Raw genomic sequence first — 21,923 nt, forward strand, 5'->3', positions numbered from 1 at the left:
GAGAGAGAGAGAGAGAGAGAGAGAGAGAGAGAGAATGTACGTGCATGTGAGTGGGGGAGGGCCAGAGAGAGGAAGAAAGACTCCCCAGCAGGCTCTGCACTGTCAGCACAGAACCTAGCCTGACACAGGGCTTGATCTCAGTAACCATAACATCATGACCTGAACCAAATCAAGAGTCGGATGCTTAACTGACTGAGCCACCCAGGTGCCTCGGCCTTAATCAATTATTCTATTAACAAGGAGGGCTTTACTAACAAGAAATAACAGGCAAGGTATCCTCTTGCATTTTCTACTGTCCAGTACCGAATAATCTGACTAATCAAAACCCAAAGGGGGATTAAAAAGAAAAAAGGAAAAAAACACAAACTTTCCATCCACGTAATAGCCTCGAAATCCTCACCGCTTTAAGTTACTTTGTTACAAAAACAAAAAGTCATCTGGAGAGGTTGTTAGAAGATTGCTGGGTACCACTCCCAGAAATTCTGATTTAGTGGGTCTGAATCAGATAATTTGCATTTCTAATGATTCCCAGGTGATGCTGATGCTGCTAATCCAACCACCACATTTTAGATAGCACTACTTTCCTTTATCACAGAGGTACCCCAGTTTAACCATTTTTCTGTTGTTGAACATCTATTTCCAATGATATGTTTCTGTAAATAATATTGCAGTAAACACCTCTTTATATCATTAGAAATAACCTACAAGCTTTCTAAGCTTGATACATATTGCTCTAAAATATGGCCTCCGCTCGGAGCACTGTATATGGAGCATCAGCTCTATTAACTTTGAGTAACATAGAGTATATCATTTATTATTACTGTTAACAATTTAATAAAAGTTATCCTATTTTAGTTGGCATTTCCTTGATTGCTGGTGAGAATAAATCTTTTTTCCACTAATATATTAGTTTATATTTCTTTTATTTGTTTATATTGTTTGACTTTTTTTTTTTTTTCCTATTGAGTTAGGGTCTAAAATGGTGATCAGTTCTGGGATGCCTGGGTGGCTCGGTCAGTTAAGCGTCCAGCTTCAGCTCAGGTCATCATCTCACAGTTCGTGGGTTTGAGCCCCAGATCAGCGGGCTCTGTGCTGATGGCTCAGAGTCTGGAGTCTTTCTGGATTCTCTCTCCTTCTCTCTCTGCCCCTGCCCTGCTCACGCTCACTCTCTCTCAAAAATAAATTTAAAAAATAAATAAAATGCTTATCAGTTAAAGCATTCTCTGACATCCTTTTGTATCTGATTTTCTCACTTGTCAATATATCACTGTTTATTTTGTTTGACACAGGGAGTTTGAAAATTAAAAGTAATTCAGGGGCGGCTGGCTGGCTCAGTGAGTTAAGTGGTCGACTTTTGATCTCAATTTGTGAGTTCGATATAGCCCAGAGCCTGCTTGGGACTTTTGCTCTTCTCTCTCTGCCAGTCCTCTCTCGCGCGCGCGCATGTGTGTGTGTGTGTGCGCGTGTGTGTGTACACGTACACGTACGCATGCCCTCTCTTACTCTCAAAATAAACAAACACTAAAAAAAAAAAATCCCATTTACTGGTCTTTTTCCTGATACTTTCCATTGCAATCATGCTTAGAAAGCAGTTTCTCATTAAAATAGAATTCACATTTAACTAGTTTGGTTTTGTACTTTTTAAAATCATTTGTTACTGAATTTTAATTATTTTACTATAACAATGAGATAAGAATCTAGCTGTTTTTTCTTCCAAATTGTTAACCAACTTCTCCAAGTTTTCCTTTCTATAATATGGGAAAAAATTAAAAAATAAGAGAATAGGTAAAAATGCCATCACATTGAAGGGTTCAAATCACACATAAAAGGTGTCTACTTTTGGATGACCTATTCTGTTTTACTTAAATGTTTAGTATTACATTAGTATGACACTGTTTCAAATTATGTGGCTTTATCAGTACATGGACATCTGGTAGGGCAAGCCCTACCACAACAATCGTGATGGGCAAACTCAAATCTATCTGGGTCTCAGTTCTCACAACTGTAGGCTGGGTCTATGTCTACCTTTGAAGCTTGCCTATGAGAAATTAACTCAAAGTACATGTATGAAGACACTGAAATTACAAAGAACTACACAGTTAGCTCTAAGTTATCATCTATCTCAGACTATATTATTACAGACAACCTCTTAAAATGATACAAATAATTCACAAGTAGAAGCTAAAATCAATACAATAGGGGCACCTGGGTGGCTCAGTCAGTTAAGCATCTGACTTTTGATTTCAGCTCAGGTCATGATCTCCTGGTTTCTAGGTTTGAGCTCTTCATCGGGCTCTGCGCTGACAGCGTGAAGCCTGCCTGGGGTTTGCTCCCTCCCTCTCTGCCCCTCCCCAGCTCGTGCTCTCTATTGCTCTCAAAATAAGTAAAAACATTAAAAAAATCAACACAACAGATCCTTATTAGTTATGAATGAATACTACTAAGTTACATAAAATGGCTAATGGACGAAATATTGTTATATACATTTTCTAGGTAAAAAAATATTCCTTCTAGCTCATTTGAGCAAAAGAAAAACAAGTTGGTGCCTGTTTGTTAATCAAGGACAGAAAAAAAAAGGGATGGTGAAATAATCCTTATATCTGCACAAGATTTCAGTTTCTCAGAGCTGTGGAAAAGGATCACAAGACTAGTTTTACAAGTAGAGTCCATTTAATTTCTTTTCTTAACCCTTTCCATTCCAAAAAGGAAAGATATGAATGTGCATACAAACCTTAGCATTTCTGTTCCCAAAATGCAGACACTGGTCTCACTGCCTGCCCTAATACAGGAAGAATTCTGACAACAGAAAACACTCTCATTCAAGGAAGTCTTAAATTAGAAATAAATCTTATACTCTGACAAATTTAGCACCTAAAAGGTATTGAAACTACCCCTTAAAATAGCTCAAAAGGCCCTAGATTATATATATGGTACACAGAATCACATTTTTTTTTTTACACTTAGTAACAGGGACATTATGCAATACTTTTTCCAATCCCCTTAATTAATAAGAGAAGTAAGGCTTCAGAGCTAGGTTCACAAGTTTAATTTTCTGGCTAAGTAAATTGTAAACTTACTTTAGTAAATCACTGGTTTCCTGTTCACTGTCTTGTGTTGTATCCAAAGAAAAGGAATCTGAGGGCTCTGCTGAGTTGGACTCTGGTTCCTCTGCTGGAAGCATCTGGGTGCCCAGGGAGCCACCAAAAATCTCCCTTTCCCTTTTGACTCCCTCCTCAGGATGGTCACTGGGATTCTGTAAATCTTTCTCAGTTTTGTCATGGTCATCCTTGAAAGAAGACTGTTTGGCATCACCAAGAGATGATTTTCCTGAGATATTGAATAAGTTACCAAGAAACTGAAAAAAGCTTTCCTTCGGCTGTCTATCACTTTCTCCTATTTTGGTGTCTGAAGTGGAGCGGGAGAGGTCATTTGGCTTTCTGGAATCTTCCTGAGTTGGAAGAGCGATTAGCTTCTCAGCATGGTTCCTTTTGTGCTCACTTTGAGGAATCTTTGAAAACAAGATAGAGAATTATAAACATCATCATTTAAAAAATAACAGAGACTGACTAATAACTTATTATTTTTTTTTAATTTTTTTTAATGTTTTATTTATTTCTAGGAGAGAGAGAGAGAGAGAGAGACAGCGTGAGCAGGGGAGGGTCAGAGAGAGAGGGAGACACAGACTGAAACAGGCTCCAGGCTCTGAGCTGGCAGTCAGCAAAGAGCCTGACGCGGGGCTCGAACCCACGAACCGCGAGATCATGACCTAAGCGAAAGTCGGACGCTTAACCGACTAAGCCACCCAGGCGCCCCGACTAATAACTTATTATATGACACACTCTGTGCCGGACGCCAGGCATCCATTTCTAAGACTGATGGCTTCTGATTCCTCGGGCCCTTTACAGTCTAATGATGAGCAAGGTCAGCACAAATTAAAGACATACAGTACCTGTCACATAGAGAGAAGCAGAGCACGAGTGGGAAGCCAGAACAGGAGTAACCAGTACAGGTTTGGTAGCAGTTGACAGCAGAGTAGGTAACTCAGAGGATGATTCCTAGAAGTGCCCTCTGAAGGAGAACTAATATGTGACCCTGTGATGTTTGTGCATCTCTTTCCTTCCCTATCTCTTGTCCCCTCTGCTCCCCCTCCCCCCAAATCTATTTAGTGATGTGTCAGCTTCTAAGGAGTTAAAGATGAATGGAGCTGGGGTACAAAATGAGAAGAGTGAAAGATGTGTATGGAGAGGTAAGTGAAGGGACAGATCATGGCAAATTTTATGTATATTTAAATTCGCTTTTGTTATTCTTTGCTAATGGGCAGTACTTTCCGGACTGTGCTAACCCAGGAAGCTGAAACATTGTATAAAATTGTTCCTTAATAAGATGAGGAAAGACAGCAACATGGTGTATCAATTCAGAGGAAAAGCGCTTAATAGTATCTACTACTATTTACTACTACTATCCTTAATAGTAAAACACAAAGCCCTGAGATGTGCATTAATGCAAACCCTGGGCAGTACTGGGAACTCCTGCAGATTTTAAACCATTCCACAGCTGTGTTTCACCTGCTCATAATTAAGTTACTAAGAAAGCAAAGCATATTCATGTGAGGAAAGACTGAGCTGCATTCTCTGTGAGGAAAGACTGAGCTGCTGTATCAAAGAACTTGCTGACATTCCATGTCACACTCTTCCCTGAAGCTTCATTAGCTTTATGCCCACGTGCCAACTCAGCCTGCCTTCCAAACATGCCTGCTCACCTACTTGTAAAAGGAATGTCTGTCTGACAGTATCTGTCAGATGTTATGCTCACTAGTCCTCATAAAAGGAAAGCTCAAGTGCGAGTCAGAGAAAGAGCAGTGCACCAAGGTAAAATCACTTTAGGGCACTGTAAGTTCACATGATAAAGGTTTATTAAGAGACTGATCCTCAAGGAGGCAAGAGCATCATAATTATAATGTTGTTTACCTTGTTCCATATTTTTTTTTTTCTGTTAATAGGTTTTGGTTTATTATACATACTCCATTATTATAACTGCCTCAAATACTATTTTGGATACATTTTTTTTTAATTTGTTTTTTTTTTTTTAATAGTTTATTGTCAAATTAGTTTCCACATAACACTCAGTGCCCCTCAGAAATACAAGCAATTATCAGGGAATACTATGAAAAAGTATATACCTTGTTCCATATTTTAATCCAAATTCAAAAGAGTTCAAAGAAGTGGTCCGCTAACCACTAATAAGAGCATATGAAAGCTTGAACAATTGTTTAGAACTTATTAGCCCCAGAAATTAATTTCAAGCAAACCATATTTTAAGTTTGTTCCCACCTTTGGAGTCAGAGGGTATTTTTGAGGAAATACACAGATAGCATTTTTTCCCCCTGTGTCAGAAGCTTCATAAAACTCGTGAGTCTCTACATTTAGAACATCACCAACCTTCCAGAGTCACTCAAAGTTTCACCTTTTACTGGTTTCAACTGCAACTTGATCCCACACGTCTCCACCTCATCCCTCCAACCTTCTGCTCATCATGAGAGCCTGCGTTACAAATTAGCTGTGCCCTCTCCTCCCCCAAAAGAGCATAAACAGCCTCTTGGTTTGGCAAAAGAAATGCTAGTTGACATTTTGAAAATACTTATGTGTATGAAGATATACATTTTTTTGTCCTTTATGCCATTTAAATTGTTGCAATTATCAGCCACAACATTTCTTCCTGTTAAAAGGAACTAAGATTGTAACATGAACAGAATAGTGATTTTTTTTTCCATATAGCTAGATGAATGACTGCTCTTCCTGGGTATCTATTTGAAGGAAGTAAACTATAGGCCATTCATTAGAATATTGTAAATACTCTTAAAATGTTTTAGAAATTCACAAAAGAGTCTTATAAAATTGGGGCAATGGATTTTTTAAAAAAGGAAAATTAAGAGAATAGGGAGATTACATTTTTTGACATCAGTAAAATCCCAAGACAAATAATTTCTGTCAAAAATATTATTTAGGCATCTGACTCTTGATTTCGGCTCAGGTCATGATTCCAGAGTAGTGGGATCAAGCCCTGTACTGGGCTCTGTACTTACCATAGATCCTGCCTGGGATTCTCTCCCTCTCCTTCTGTCCCTCTCCCCTGCTCACACATGTGCTCTCTAAGGAAAAAAAACTATATCACTGCCTCAACAATCATTTTTTACTTGACAAGTCCTTTCAAAATACAAAACTGCTTTCTAAACAAGAAAAAATATTTTTTGCCAAGTGAAAGCATTTACATTTAACCTTTTTAGAGTTATAAATGTAATTTTTTTAAAACAACCACTTGTTTTTCCTTCCCAATTTTCAGTATTTAAATATATATATTTTTTAAATGTTAATGTTTTCATGTATTTTTAGAGACAGAGAAAGAGAGAGAGCAAGCCAGGGAGGAGCAAAGAGAGAGGGAGAGAGAGAGAATCCCAAGCAGGCTCTGTGCTGTCAGTGCAGAGCCAGACACACGACTCAAACTCATGAACTGCAAAATCATGACCTGAACTGAAACCAAGAGTCAGACACTTAACTGACTGAGCCACCCAGGTGCTCCCTTCCCCCCTCCCAATATTTCAGCTTCTTTGCTCTTCTAGAATCTTTGGATCTTCAGTTCATTGAAGAGCATTTTTTGGGGGGGTCCTTAGATGTCTCCATTGCTTAAATATTCCCTAAATCTTATGAGAAATTTGTTTCAGTAAAATACCAACAACAAAAAAAAGTATCTAAATCTAGAAACAAAAACTAGCAGAAAAGTACACTGCTATTCAAAGTAAACACAATAAATTCTATATTTATACAATTAAAATGTTAAGTCTGATCTGAAACAGCTGCTCTCTCCCCTCAGCCTAAACAACAATAAAGTTCAGCCTGCCACAAGCTAGGGCCAGCACTGCCTGCCAGCAGGACTGTCTGCCAATGTTCCAAGGACTAGAATGAAAGCAGCCAGGATTCAAGCAAACAAAACATCAATTTCAGTTGTTCTCAAAGTGTTGGTATTCTGAATATAACATACAGAGGCTACTGACGAAGGCATATGTATCTGGGGAATTGGGACTTCTTTTCTCTTCATATTCCATTTGTTGCAATGTAGTGCCCTTAGGTTAATTTCATCCATCTCTCTAATCTCTTTGCTAGGTGCCCACTACATGGAAGCATAGGAAAGCATTAGGGATACTGATTAGTGAAACGTAGCTTTGGCCTCACGGAGCTTATAGTCTAGCAAGGTTACCACTGTATCGCTGTGTGGGGCTTAGAAGAGGTATGCACACAATGAAGGACACAATGAACTTGACTGGGGATGAGGAGAATCCACTGCATAGAGGAGGGGACATCTGAGCTTGCCCCTACAGGGTGAGGAGAGCATCCTGGACACACAGCAGAGTATGCACAAAAACACAAGTATGAACTGTGTTTGTCATGGCAGCGGTATGGCTGAAGACTGGGGTAAAGAGACTAGAGAATGAGGTTGGTAAGATGACTCATAGAAGCAGACGGAGAGAGATAACAAAGTCAGAGACAACTAAGCTTTCTAAACTGGGCAACTATTTGAGTAAAGTCAAAAAATGGATATGGGAATTAGGAGAGGTGAGATTAGGGCCTTGGTGGGGGTGGGAGGAGGTAAGGCAACAAATTACTTAGATGGCAAATACATCGAATTTTTGGTCTCCTGGTGATGTACAAATTGAGATGTCTGGAAAGTACTCAGAAGCATAGTTTAAGAATTTATTCTGGCAAAACACAGTGTGTGGAGGATAAAAGGGAGACCAATAAAAGAGCCCTATGGTAAAAAGATTTTAAAAAGGTGCAAATAGTGAAGAAACGACTGAGATGGGAAAGGCCAAATTCAGACCAGCTCATTTCTCCAGAATACTGGTTGCAAAGGACAAAGAGGATTCCAAAAGCAAATGGGGAGTAAATGCCAAATGCCAATGTGAGGGCAAGAAAGATGACGATCCTCTCCCACTGTTCTTCAAAAGCATCAGGTACACTCATATCTCAGGAACTGTACATCTAGTCTTCTCTCTGCTTAGAATGTTCCTCCCCCACACAGCTGTGTGACTCACTCCCCTCACCTCCTTCAGACCTTTATTTCAAAGTCATCTCTTCATTGAAAGCTTCCCCAGTCATGCTAAAATAGTATATTTCTCTACCCTGAAAGTGCCAATATCCTCTCTGAATTTTCTCCTTTGTACTCGCCAGTGTCAAATACACACACACATATACTTTCATTACTTAATATTTGTTTCTTCCTCTAGAAAGTAAAAACTGCAAGTGCAGGGATTTTTGTCTATTTTATTCAGTGCAGTGTCTCTAGCACCTTGAAATGTGCCTGACAATAAGAGGCGCTCCAATAGTTGTTGGGTTAGTAAATGAGGAATGAGGACTATGGACAAGCCCTAAGAATGCATGAGAAATAGTTGCAACAACTCAGGAACTTGCGAATACAGTCTGCAACTCTAGGTGTTAAGCCAGGAGTAGTAGGTAGACAAGGGAATAGAAACAGTTGGTAAATAAAAGGGAACACTTTGAGAAGTTTTTTAACTTAAAAAAAGAAAAAGGAAAGACAGAATATGACAGTTTAAGGTCCCAGGTAGAATAGATGGCTTTTTGATCCTGTTTTCTGGATCAGCTCTGCACCTATTGGGAAGAGAATAACTGCTAAACAAGAGAGAAGGATGGCAGGTTCCAGAATAAAAAGCACAAAGTAAGATAAAGAGACCAGTATAGTCTCTAAGACTTCTAATGCTAATAAAGGGCAAATATTATCCTTAGAGAGGAGTAGAGACATTTCCTCGTCCAGGTAAGGAGGTAAGGAAGTGGCTAAGACCTGTGCAATGCTGTAAGTGGGGAAAACAAAGATTAAGGTCCAAGAAGTGGCTATGACCTCAGTAAAGTGAGAGGAGAGATGACGAGCCAAAGGAGGGACCAGGTGGAGCTGGGATTTGGGCTCCCCACACAGAGAAGACCTGGAAGATGGTTTCTGGGGAATGTAGTAGTAATAGGCAGAAACGGGTACACCAAGTAGCAGTTAGGGTCAAGGCAAACTTGAAAGCATTCACTCATTCGGTAAATAATGAACAAAAGGGTATCATTCCAGATGTTTAGATGCAACAGTAAAAACAAAACCAAACAAAAAATCCACCAAGAGCACTGCTTTCATGGAGCCCACATTCTAGTGATGTAAGAATTTATTTGCAAGTCTAACTGGTATTAGACTGTGTCACCTCCCCTGAGTAGCCTATAGCAGGGAACAGATTGTGGGTGCTGTCTCAACATGGTGACTAGCACAGGACATAAAGTCAAAAAGGTCACGGGGTACAGTGTGTCAACAAAAAGCCTGTTGAGTGGAAAACAGTGAAGAGCCAGGTGACTCTTTCTTTACTGTGTCAAGCATCTGGCTTGGTCATCCTTTCTACCTCAGACTGCACACAGCAAGGGTAAGCCTTCAGACACCCTGACTCACAGATCCTTAGTGCCCTCAACTCCAGTGACCTCCTCTGCCACTCTTCTTGCCTCTTTGGTTAAGTCTGACCCTAGCAGTTACCCATGACAGCAGCATCACCTCCGAAACTCCATCTCAGGCATTCCCAGTGTCCCCACCTTCTCATCTTTCCAGCTGTCTTACCACACTGTCCCCTGCCTCATCACAGTTTCTGTCTTCTCTTACACTGTGCCTTTCAGTTCCCACAAATTTTCTTGTATTTTCTATCTGGCCATCAAATGACCAATAACTTCAAAGTCTCTTTGTTTTATTCCTTGGCATCCCCACCCAGAAAATTTCCAGTTTTATCTTTTCAGCCTAAGTGAATGAGTCTTGCTTTAAAAAGCCCCAAGTATATGCATGTTATGCAGTTTCAGGCAGCCAACAATTCACAATTTACAGCCTCTGCGGGAAATATGTCTGTACTCTTTCCTCATTTTCTACAGCAGCTATTTCCCACCTCTCCTACCCCCTGCACTATCCCACAGCCCTGCTCAGCAGAGCCCTCTGCCCTCTCTTTCATGCAGATGCTCCCTCATAGCTCTGATTCCAGCAGCATCTGCACGCCTTCCTTCACTGATCCTCTCCATGAAGGAAGGCCTCCTCCTCCCAAGGCAAATTTCTCTACCACAGCACCAGTTCTGAGTCCTTGCCTCCTTGGGAATTAAAATTCCTCTTCTGCCCCTTCTGTAAGCCCACCATTCAAAAGTAAATGTCCAAGGAAAGCCCTCTCCACTCTTTACTACCAACCTCCCCAGAAAAGGATTCCTAACCCTCACCATCTTTTTTCCCCCCTCCTCCCAAATCACTCAAGTGCTTGCAATCTGGCTTCTTCCCCAGTTGTGCTGACCACAATCTCTAAAACATACTGTCCCACTTGCTAATACATGTTCCCCTGTCCTGCAGGGACACATGGTGTGTCGGCAGGATGTGAGATTTAATCCCTTTGTGATAACCAATCTTCTTTTGGCTTTCATGACATTACTCTGAGATTTACCTTCTCTAAACTTTATTTCCTTCCAGTTCACATCATTCTAGCCGTCTCTAAATAACATGTTTCTTTGATTTCCAGCCTAGGACTGTTTTATCTTCATGATCTTTCATTTCCCCCAAACTAATCAGATGATTCCCAGATTTTTATTTGTAGCTCAGACAGTATATCTGATCTATTATCATAACCAACTTATCAATTCAGCATCCATAGCCACCTGGGTACTTCATTGGAACCTTGAGCTGAACACATCCAAAACTGAACATGACCACGCTTTGTTTCCATTCTTTCTTTTTCTGCAAACCTTAACATTCCCATCTGTTAAAACGTCAGACAAAACCTCAGGATACCATGACCTCTCCCCTAGAATACTGGCAGCAGTGACTTAATCTGTTTCCTTGCTTGCACTGTCCCCAGTCTACTCTCCAGACAAAAACTAGAGCAGTGCTTTAGAACTCAAGATTCTAATCATCCTTAAAGACCTTTAAAAGCTATGCACTGCTGTCAGATAAAATCCAAACTCTCAAGCATGGCACTCAATGTATTGGCGGATCTAGCCCTATGCCTTTCTCCAATTTCATCTCTTGCTACTCACAATGCTTGCAATGCCTAATGTCATCATATCCATCATCATTCACTTCTTCCCCATCTCTTCTCTCCCCTCTCTCTTACTACAGAACATCTTTCCAATAATGTTATTCCCACTGCTGAGACCACTTACTCTTTGTCCTCTTTGCCTGAGAAATTTCTAATACAACTCAGGTTTTACAAAATGGAAATTGCCTATGCACATGTTATTCCAGTGAACATAACTACTGTTTTCCCTGCCCCCACAGGGTAAAGGCAAACAATTTTATATGCTTTCACCATGAGGAAATTATTAACAGGTACTAAAATCTGACACTTATAAACTAAAACCAGCTGCTTATACTAGAGAGTTCTAGTTAGTTTGTTCCTAAGACATCTGGCTGCTAACACATTACTTGACAAATTTGCCAGTATTTGAAATTCTACCAATAGTTAAAATTTCTTCAGTTTTGAGGAAGATATTTATTATCAGATTATTACTGATATCCTGAGTTAGCTTTGGTTTAAGTGGTGCTAAAATTTTTAATCAAAATCACTATTTACCCTCATCATAATGGGTTTAATTTGCAGGGAGTTGTTTAACTATAAACTATTGATACATATTTGCATGAATAATATTTCCCAATAAATGGGTTTCACAAATAATGGTAAGGTGCAAAGATGAGCTATTTATACCCTTATTATCAAAGTAATTGTTTGAAAGGTAAATATTTCATTTTTATCAAAGAATCATTTTTCCACTAAAAAATTAGAACAGGCCAGCAGGTTGGCCATCAACTATTTCACCCTGACTAATCTGATTATTGTTTAACATAAGAAGTTATCTGTAACTTTTAGGTCATGACATATCTGGGTTGTGATCAGTTCTGAGATGTCACAAATATTATATTACTAAAATTAGTTAAAAAGCTGAAATTTGAGGTGCTTAGGTGGCTCAGTCAGTTAAGTGTTTGGTTTCAGCTCAGGTCATGATCTCATGGTCCACAAGCTGAAACGCTACGTTGGGCTCTGTGCTGACAGCTCAGAGCCTGGAGCTGCTTCAGATTCTATGTCTCCCTCTCTGCCCCTCCCCTGCTCACATTCTGTCTCTCTCTAAAAAATAAACGAACACTTTAACAAAGCTGAAATTTCACTTATAAAAATGTTCTAGAATGGGGGTGGCTTAGTTGGTTAAGCATCTGACTCTTGATTTTGGCTTAGGTCATGATTTCATAGTTTTAGGAGTTCAAGCTCCATGTAGTACTCTGGGCTCACCCTGCAGGGCCTGCTTTGGATTCTCTCTCTCCCGCTTCCTCTGCTGTGCTCGGTTTCAAAATAAAGTTAAAATGCTCTAGAATGAAATCGAGGTTTTTATCAGTGATGTTACTTTCAGTTTTTCATTTCCATGTAATTTCTGACAAAGGGATATAGTAATATATAGTGCACCAAATAAGTGCCCACGCCCATAGGTGACCCAAGACAGTCATCTATCATCTGTGTCAGAGGGAAAAAAAAAACATGGGAGTAAGATCTAAGTAAAATAACCAGTAAATTACAACTCAAGATTCTAATCTAAGATTCTGGTTTAAAATAAGAAAGTCTCAGCTGTAGAGTAGCAATGGGTATGGGCAGGAAGAAAGGGCTGTTGATGGTCCCTGGCACCATGAGGAGACAAAATGACAGAGTCATTTCCATGTGTCAAGATTGGGTAATTGGTGGCACCTTTAAGCAAGACAGGGAATACAGAAAGAGAAGGAAATTAGGACAAAACAGACTTAGTTCAACTTTGAGAGTGTCACATCTTATATCCAGTGACACTGACAGAAAAGGTGCATCAAAGAATTGGCCCTGTTACCCTAAAGCTCAGGAAAACACGTTGGGTTGGAAGGATATGTGTGAGCTTTGTCAAGGGTTAAGATGTAGGTAGATATCGAATCAACCAGGGCAGATGTGTAAGGAAAGAAGGAAGAGGAACAAAATGACAGTAGAGAAAAGGCCACTCCTTTCTTTTATGGTATAAAGAATTCTCCAATGAAAACACTAGGCCAGAATAATAAATGTTTTTAATTCTATGAGAGCTTTTTGGAACCCCCCTCTAATGTTCTCAAATCAGTATCTGGCACCCATGGAGGAAAATTTACTCACAGAAACCTGGAGTACGTACATAACCTTTCACAGACAGTTTCCATTTGATAAGGTACTCCATTATACTACAAAGTAGGACCACTACAGGTCTCAGACAGAATGGAGCGGCCACAAATCAAACCAGTTACCTTACACCACATTCAACAGCCAGGAACTCTAAGATCAAGGCCCCAGACAAGCACCAGCCATACTGACGGGCTTGGCCCTGGCAGCTCCTTTGGTCATGTGGACCGCACAGTGATACACAGTGCAATCTCCACCTCGGGCACTCTGATGGCCTCAGTCTTTATAGAAGCATTCAGGGCTGAGAATTTCTTACTTCTGGCTAAATTTCAATGTGTATATCTCCATGTATGCCTTCTTTTCAAATGTGATAGAGAATTCATGTTTCTAATAACTATTTCTATACTATTCACCCAGAAAAAGTCAGCATCCTTCTCAGCGTTATTTCTAAGTTTTAGCCAGGCTTTATATGGCAAGAAGGCAGCTCTTTTCCTGAGTACCTATTTTGTGTCCAGCATTGTAGCGCTGTATATGTTCACTTCTATGAAACAACTTTCCACATACTCCCACTGCAGATCAGCAAACCAAAGTTCAAAGAAGTTGAGTAAATTTTCCAAGACTACAGAACTACCACATGGAAAGCTGGGATTTAAGCCTAGATTTGTGTGATTCCAAAGACTTGTTCTTTCCATCACTACACATGTAATTTTGAAACTTATCCAAGGAGGCCTATGGCTGGCAGAGGCAGAGAAGTAGTGGCTCACTATGAGAGAACTCATTCCATCATCAACATTCCCATCAACTAAAGCTTGCTTTAATCTATTTATAAATGGGTTCCAAATGTGATTACAACTGAATTTTTTAAAAAAAAAAGTTCTTGTATTTGAAAGATGTGAAAATATCTATATTAAATTGATGTCTTACTGCTATTACCTGTATTGCTGAGAAAAAAATGATAGCAAGCATTTATTAAGGGCATAATTTATTTACAAAATTAGTTCAGTAACCCAGGTTTCCCCTAGCCTAACCAAGAAAACATTTAATGCATTCAAATTGGGCTATCATTTCACTTTTGGCCAAGAAAAAGTTGAAAAGACCAATAAAGAAGGAACAGTTACACATATCAAAATATGAATGGATGTATAAATTTAATATGTCCATCTTACTGAACAGCATTGTACACTCAATATAAGAGTAGTATAAAGAACAGTTAGTGACTATTTCTCTTCAATAAGATATCCTTGAGCTACAATATTCCCATATTTACCTACTGGTTAACAGTGACAATAGTTAAAAGAAAAAGTGTGGGAGGGGCCTGGGTGGCTCATTTGGTTAAGTGGCCAACTCTTGATTTCAGCTCAGGTTATGATCTCATGGCTCATGGGTTCTAGCCCCATTGGTGGGCTTTGCACTGACAGTGCAGAGGCAGAGACTGCTTGGGGTTCTGTCTCTACCTCTCTCTGCCCCTTCCCAGCTTGTGTTCTTTCTGTCTAAAATTAAATAAACAAACACTAAAAAAAAAAAAAGTATGGGTCTTTGCTGTTAAATGATTTATTCACAGGATTAAAAATAAGTGTTATGAATCATAAATCATAGTAATATACACTAGACTGATACTCCTTGATTATTCATAGGAACATCATAGGCATGTATAAACCACCACCTGTTTAAAACCACTCTAGAAACTTCACCAAAGTTTTATGATTAGTTATAAGCAGCCGCACTAAAATGGGACAAAAGTTAAATTTTATATAAAGCAGATGTCACACTATTGAGAACAAGCCTAATAATCATCAATTTATTTAGGACAGGGTTGGAGTATCTATAAACTATGGTCTAGATTTAGTTAATTTTATTTAGCTCATGACTCATTTCTGAAAATAGAATCTGATTTTTTAATTAGATTTCTTTTTGGTAAATTTAGTTTATGAATATACCTTAAAAATTAAGTTCACAAATATGAAGCATTATACAGAACTGTATCTGATTTCTCTTGTCTCTTCACACTATCACTGTAGGTTTTGTTAAGTGACAATCTGAGATTCACTTTCTTCAACTATAAAAAGATAAAAATTCTAATTAACACTGTTGATGAAGCACATATACTAATTGCTTCTCTTATATAAAACATTATAAAATGATAGTAAAGGAACTGTTTAAGTTATAAATACAAAGAGAGGAAGAGAATAGTTATCAACAGGTAAGAGATTTCAAAAAATGTTTAGAAGGCAAAGGCAGATGGAGGCAGAGTAACTGACGCCAGAAAGCTTCTACCCAACTGTCTCCAAGGGGGAACTCTGATCATAAAGGAAATAATCTACTCCACGGACAACCTGAAAAAGCTCAGGTTTTAAAGATACTAGGTACCACTCAGGACAGCGTGAGACACAGGATAAAAAGTAAAGCGTTTGGCTGAAAATCTTCAGATGGGATGCCTGTGCCCAGGGTTCTTCCCCTTTCCCAAGCAGTTAAAGGATCCTCCCTACTTCCCATCACCTCCACCTGCCAACCAAGTATATATAGAGAGAGAACATCTCTGAAGATGGCCCAACTTTTGGGGAGGCTGAATTTGAGGTATCAAAGGGCATCCATACAGAAATGTCTAGAATACAGACACTCAAGTCTAAAGTTCAAGAGGCATGTCAAACAGAGATCTGAGAGCCAAAAAATAAAACAAGAAAAACTTGTTTTTACAGCAAAACTTGTATGGCATATAAGTGATAACTAAGAACATAATGATGTCCAAAGATAATATCAAGCTTCTATGGTCTTTAGTTGTTTGAAAAATATAATTAATTCTTGTAGCTTAAACTTACAACTAAAGAATCTTCAACATCTTGATTTGGCATCTCAAAATCAAATACAAAAAGAAACAGATAAAAACATCCATTATTCATAAATGTTACATTTCAGACTCAAAAGGAAAAATGCTGCATATGTTTCCTCATCAAAGAAGTCATTATCATAAAATTCAGATTAAGAAGATGGGAGCATGGTAACAAATGTCACATTATAGTGGAGTGCTAGGTTTCAGAAAATGACTAATTAGAAAGAAAACAAATATGCATGTTTTATTCCACTTATTTCTGAAAATACTTAAATTGAGACTATTTAAAATAACAACATCATAAATATTATTGCTAATGCATTTTTCCCCCAAAGGAATGGTGTTGAGGATTGGTATTATCAAAATACATATTTTTGATGCAAGGCAGAAAGAAGTATCTAAGCCATTGAATCTGTGTGGATAGGTTGAAGAAATCTTACTAACAGTTTCTGGAAGGTAAAGAAACAATTACAAGGACCAAAATGAATAGACCACCCCAATGACAGTGTCGTGGTACCCTTTCTGTTATGAGCTCAGTGGACTACCTGTGTGTAAGTAATCCAGTTAGCCTCAAACCATAGGGGAAACAACCTTGGGACTGTGGGTCATATTTACTTGGGAACCCAGATCCTAACTGAAATTATCTCGGGCAATCAAACCAAGATATTAAGGATAGACATAAAGACTGTAATAACAGAAGCCCAGCTGCTATATTTGCTCCACGTATATATTTACCATATCTACAAAGGTATGACTTTGTCTACAAGTAGAAAGAAGGGCTATAGGAAAGGCCAAGTTTGAAGAGTGAAGGGTTTTTTTTTTTTTGGTTTTTGATTTTTTTAGTGAGATCATAACTGAAATAGTATAGTATCAGTTACAGGCTACATGGGGAAACAAATAGAGACCAAGACAAGGGAAGGCAGAGCAAGAATGTTTGGTGAAGGTTAACAAACAGGTACAAAAGCAATGAGGGATTAGAAGATGAAATGACAAGAGTTAGCAGCCAAAGAAAGCTCTAAGTCTGAGATCTCAAAAGAAAATATTTCCTATAAAACAACACAAGAGCAAGGCTGCATGTATATCATTAGAAGTAAAAATCTTCAAGGCAACTCAAGACATGCAAAAACTGAAGAAGAAGAAAGCTACCAAGCCCAATCAATGGTCTACCAGCAGGCTGGCTAACAACTGGTTGAGTAGGCAGGAAAGGACTAGGTAGAAATGTTACAAAACCTGAAAGTAGGACCTAATAGCCAAACTCACAAAGGAATGAAAAAAGATAAAGAAAGCAAAATAATCCTGATTTTTTTCTTTCTTTTTTTCTTTCTTTCTTTTGTTCTTTCAATAAAGTTAAAAAAAAATCAGATCCTGGTATTTTCTTTCAAAAATATATTTAGGGATGCCTGGGTAGCTCACTTGGTTGAGTATCCAGCTCTTGATTTCGGCTCAGGTCATGAGCCCAGGGTCATGGGATCAACCCCACTTTGTCTCCATAATGAGCCTGGAACCTTCTTAAGAGTATCTCCCCCTCTTCCTCTCTCTCTCTCTCTCTGTGCTGACAGCTTAGAGACAGGTGCCTCCTTCAGATTCTGTGTCTCCTTCTCTCTTTGCCCCTCCCCCACTCACACTCTGTCTCTCTCAAAAATATTTTTTTAATTTTTAAAAATTAAAAAAAAAAGAATATCTCCCCCGCTTGTGCATTCTTTCTAACATAAAATTTTTTTAAATGTACTAAAAAATTTTTATATTATTGACTATGACGGGATAGAGTGAAAGGAGCTTTATCTCGACCATATCTAATGCCTTTGGAATTATATAATGTTTAAAAGTCCCCCTACCAGGGGGCACCTGTGTGGCTTAGTTGGTTAACTGGCCAACTCTTGATTTTGGCTCAGCTCATGATCTCAGAGTTTCTGAGTTCAAGCTCTGTATCAGGCTCTGCACTGACAGTGCGGAGACTGCTTGGGATCCTCTCTCTCTCTCTCTCTCCCTTGCTCCCATTCTCATTCTCACGCTCTCCCTCTCTCAAAATAAATTAATTAATTAAAAAAAAAAGTCTCCCTATCAATAATGAAGAATTCAGAGGACTTTATGGTCTTCTCATTGTCCAACCTTACTCTAGAATGCATGGGAAGCACAAGCATTCTCCTTTACAGACCATCACAAATTATGTAAGAAGAAAGTAACTGAGAACAGACTCCATGACTGTGAGACAGCTACGAAAACTTGATCACATATCTGTCATCATATTACCCAACACCACAAACATCCAATTCCTAGTAAATCACTTATGAGTTAAAAAAAAAAAAAAAGTCACAAGGTTTAGTGATTCTCAAGGATTTTTAACCACACTTATCAGTAACTTAAACACTGTTCAGGTTTGTCCTGTATAAACAACAAAAGCCAGTTCATATGTGAGCTGACCAAAAATATCCATCATATACTACAAACATGCAAGAACATGTTGTTAATGTCTGCCCACCAAAAGCACTATTAGATGTCAGCAGCATTTGGGAAAACGCAATGTAAATCAAAGAATGTCCTAGGGAAAAGAAACTATGGTGGTTAGGTGATCCCCAATTCATAGATTTAAAAACTAAGGCTCAGAAACGTTAAATGCTTTAGCTAAAGGCCCCAAAGAAGGCTAGTGGCAGAGCTGGGATGAGCACACCACCACACTCCACTATCTCAGGGCCCTCTCCTCCTACCCTGCCCCACATACTATATCCAACAGAGCTGGGCTGGATTTATACATCAATAATACAGTGTTCTTTCTGAAATGTCAAATGAGATGCAGAATTTAAAAGGAGCAGAAACTAAGAAAAATATTTGCTTAATATAAAATAGTATTAATTTGAAACTATACCTTTACTGCTTCTGATGAAAGTGCATTTTCCTTTTTCTGACTTGTGCTCATGGACTCATTTTCAACACTGAAAAATAAAAGCCACAGTTTCTTTGAAATTAAAAGAGAATTACCAAAATACAGTTTGCGTTTAAAGTAAAAATTGAAAAGTCCTTCATATGCAATGCTCAAAGGACTCATATACAAGATGTAAAAGAATATGTTGATTTGAAACTTGAAAACACATTGAAATATACTCATCTGGGCCTCAGAAATTCTTATGAATCTATCACGCACTACAGTTTCTGATGTTGATAATCAGTATCACAGTAATGATGCACCTGAACAAAGAATAGTGTACAACTATCTTGGAAATGATTAACACTATACAATTTTATCTATATTAAGATTCTCCACAGCCTGATATATATTTTTTAATGCCTATACCAGTGCTATATGGAATACAATATATTTCTACTCAGCAAGTCTTTATAAACATATAGGATCACCTAGTGAACTTTGGAAATACTCAAAAATAGATGCAGGCTTATCTAGCCCCAAATGTGTCCCAGATGGCACCTTAAAAACCAGATTTTCCAAAAATGAAAAAAAAAAAAAAACAAAAACAAAAAACAAAAAACCAGATTTTCCAGATAGTCACCTCCCAATTGTCTGGTCTAGAATACCTTCACAGATGCCTTATGTCATAATGAACTATGCTTCCTTATTAGGCGCATATACATTTCAGATATAAATTTTTATATTTCTGTTTTATACATGATCTTATTTTCATACTTTCATAATCCTAGACAAATTGAACAGCTCCCCACTAAGGATTATCCTGACTGTCTGCAGTGCGCCAGAGATTGTGCTTGGCCTTGAGGATTTAAGAACAAGTAAGTCAAGGTCATTACAAAACTCAGTCTTGTAGGGGAGACTGATATACAAACAAACTAAAAATACAGTTTGGTAAAAGCTACAACTGCTCAAAGAACAAAATACTATGAAGCACAGAGGAAGCAAAGCAGAGCAATTCTGCCTAAGTGCCCGCAGAGGAAGCACAAAGCAGGGGTATTAGAGAATATAGCATTTTCAGGGGACTATGTTTTGTTTGTTTGTTTGTAATATAAGACTGAAGCACAACAACTTGTGTCAGGCAGAGATAAACTTGCGAGAGAGAATGATAGCAGAGGTAGTGGCTGCCAGACTATGAAGAACTTGTGTGACACGTTTCAGAACTTGATCTTTGTCCTACTATCACTGGGAAGCCTTTAGCCAAGGGACAAACATAAGGCAGGAGGGATGATAAAGGTTGGGGAAAACATAGGGCCTCAGGGTGAAGGGATGAAAAGGAGGTGGTCTCAATAGCTCACAGAAGAAAGAGAAGACATGATTCAGGCTAGTTAGGTTTTCTATCTGTAATGTCCAGTACAATTATGTAGACTATCCAGGGAACAAATAGTAATGATAAAAAGACAGAAAGGTAGAAAGATCATGAACATGGGAAAATACAACAGATTTAAATTTCATTGAATCTCAAATGAAATATTCAATGAATCTCAATGAAATATTCAAACCAATAAGAAATAGTCATACTCATAAGCCTTTGAAATGTCAACAGGAAAAGCAACTATGTAAAGGAGATAAATATGTGCTTAACACATGAAAATTCCATATGAAAAAGGACAGAAATAGAAAATACTGTAGAATTCAGAATTGTAACCAAAAACATATACACACACAAACACACACAAAATGTCTCAAACATTGCTACTTTAAAAGTGGTAGGGTTCTTATTTCCATTTTCTATTTATTTTCTATTTTAGCTTTATTTGTCACAGGTCGTTAACAATTTTTTTAATTTGACGGAGCGAGCGAGCGAGCGAGCAAGAGAGAGAGAGAGGGAGAGGGCGAGGGAGAGGGAGAGAGAGGGTTTGTGGGTTCCAGGCCTGTGTCAGGCTCTGTGCTGACAGTTCAGAGCCTGGAGCCTGCTTTGGATTCTGTGTCTCCTTCTCTCTCTGCCCCTCCCACACTGATGCTCTGTCTCTGTCTCTCAAAAATGAATAAAGGTTACAAAAAACTGAAATACTAGGGGCGCCTGGGTGGCTCAGTTGGTTAAGCATCCGACTTTGGTTCAGGTCATGATCTCAGGGTCTTGAGTTCAAGCCCTGCATCGGGCTCTGTGCTGACAGCTCAGAGCCTGGAGCCTGCTTCAGATTCTGTGTCTCCCTCCTCTCTGTTCCTCCCCCTCTCACACACTGTCTCTCTCAAAAAATAAATAAACATTAAAAAAATTGAAATTCTAGAGTGTTTACAGCACTCTCTGTAAACTTACTGCGTTAGTGAGATTGTAAATGAAAATAGTAAAAGTTTCTCTTCTAGTACAAAAGGTCTGTAGAAAATGTAGCTCCAGGTTCATGAGAGCAACACAGAAATCAATATTTTCAAGTAGTTATAATTACATACTCTATAGACACACACAAAATGCCAGAAAAATATAGTTGTAGGTCAGCATATAAATATTTTGTATTGAGTAAACAAATGAATAATTAAAAGCTGGAAAAAAAATACCTTCAGAAAATTTCTAAAACTTATGTCCTATGTTTAAGTCTCATGAATCTTACTGCTAAACCAAAATTTCAAAATGTGTTGAGTTCTAAAGTAAACAACACATTTTAGAATTCTGGTTTAGCTAGGGGCGCCTTGGTGGCTCAGTCAGTTAAGCGTCCGACGTCGGCTCAGGTCATGATCTCACGGTTCGTGGGTTCGAGCCCCGCGTTGGGCTCTGTGCTGACAGCCAGCTCAGAGCCTGGAGCCTGTTTCCTATTCTGCGTCTCCCTCTCTCTCTGACCTTCCTCTGCTCACACTCCCTCTCTCTCTCTGTCAGAAATAAAACATTAAAAACAAATTTAAAAAAAAGAATTCTGGTTTAGCTATAAAAATCAGTGTTTCAGTTAAAGCTTTCCCCACCTCTTTTCTAGTTTACCAACGAAGAGTCCTTCTTAACTGATCTCAGCCCTCTTCAGGATTGCTGTTTCAATCCC

General features: G+C 38.6%; 1 protein-coding gene across 1 annotated transcript in view; it reads right to left on the reverse strand.

The window, feature by feature from the left end:
- Window positions 1-21,923, reverse strand: part of CRYBG3 (crystallin beta-gamma domain containing 3) — a 110,929-nt gene that overhangs the window by 73,148 nt on the left and 15,858 nt on the right. The window contains exons 2-3 of the mRNA XM_077774944.1: window positions 18,901-18,967; window positions 3,078-3,508 (exon numbers count right to left, since the gene is read on the reverse strand). Of these exons, the coding sequence (XP_077631070.1) occupies window positions 3,078-3,508; window positions 18,901-18,967 (498 nt within the window). The remainder of the gene's footprint in view (window positions 1-3,077; window positions 3,509-18,900; window positions 18,968-21,923) is intronic.

Source organism: Crocuta crocuta, unplaced genomic scaffold (genome assembly GCF_008692635.1).
Source record: "Crocuta crocuta isolate KB4526 unplaced genomic scaffold, BGI_CrCroc_1.0 scaffold6, whole genome shotgun sequence".
NCBI lineage: Eukaryota > Metazoa > Chordata > Mammalia > Carnivora > Hyaenidae > Crocuta > Crocuta crocuta.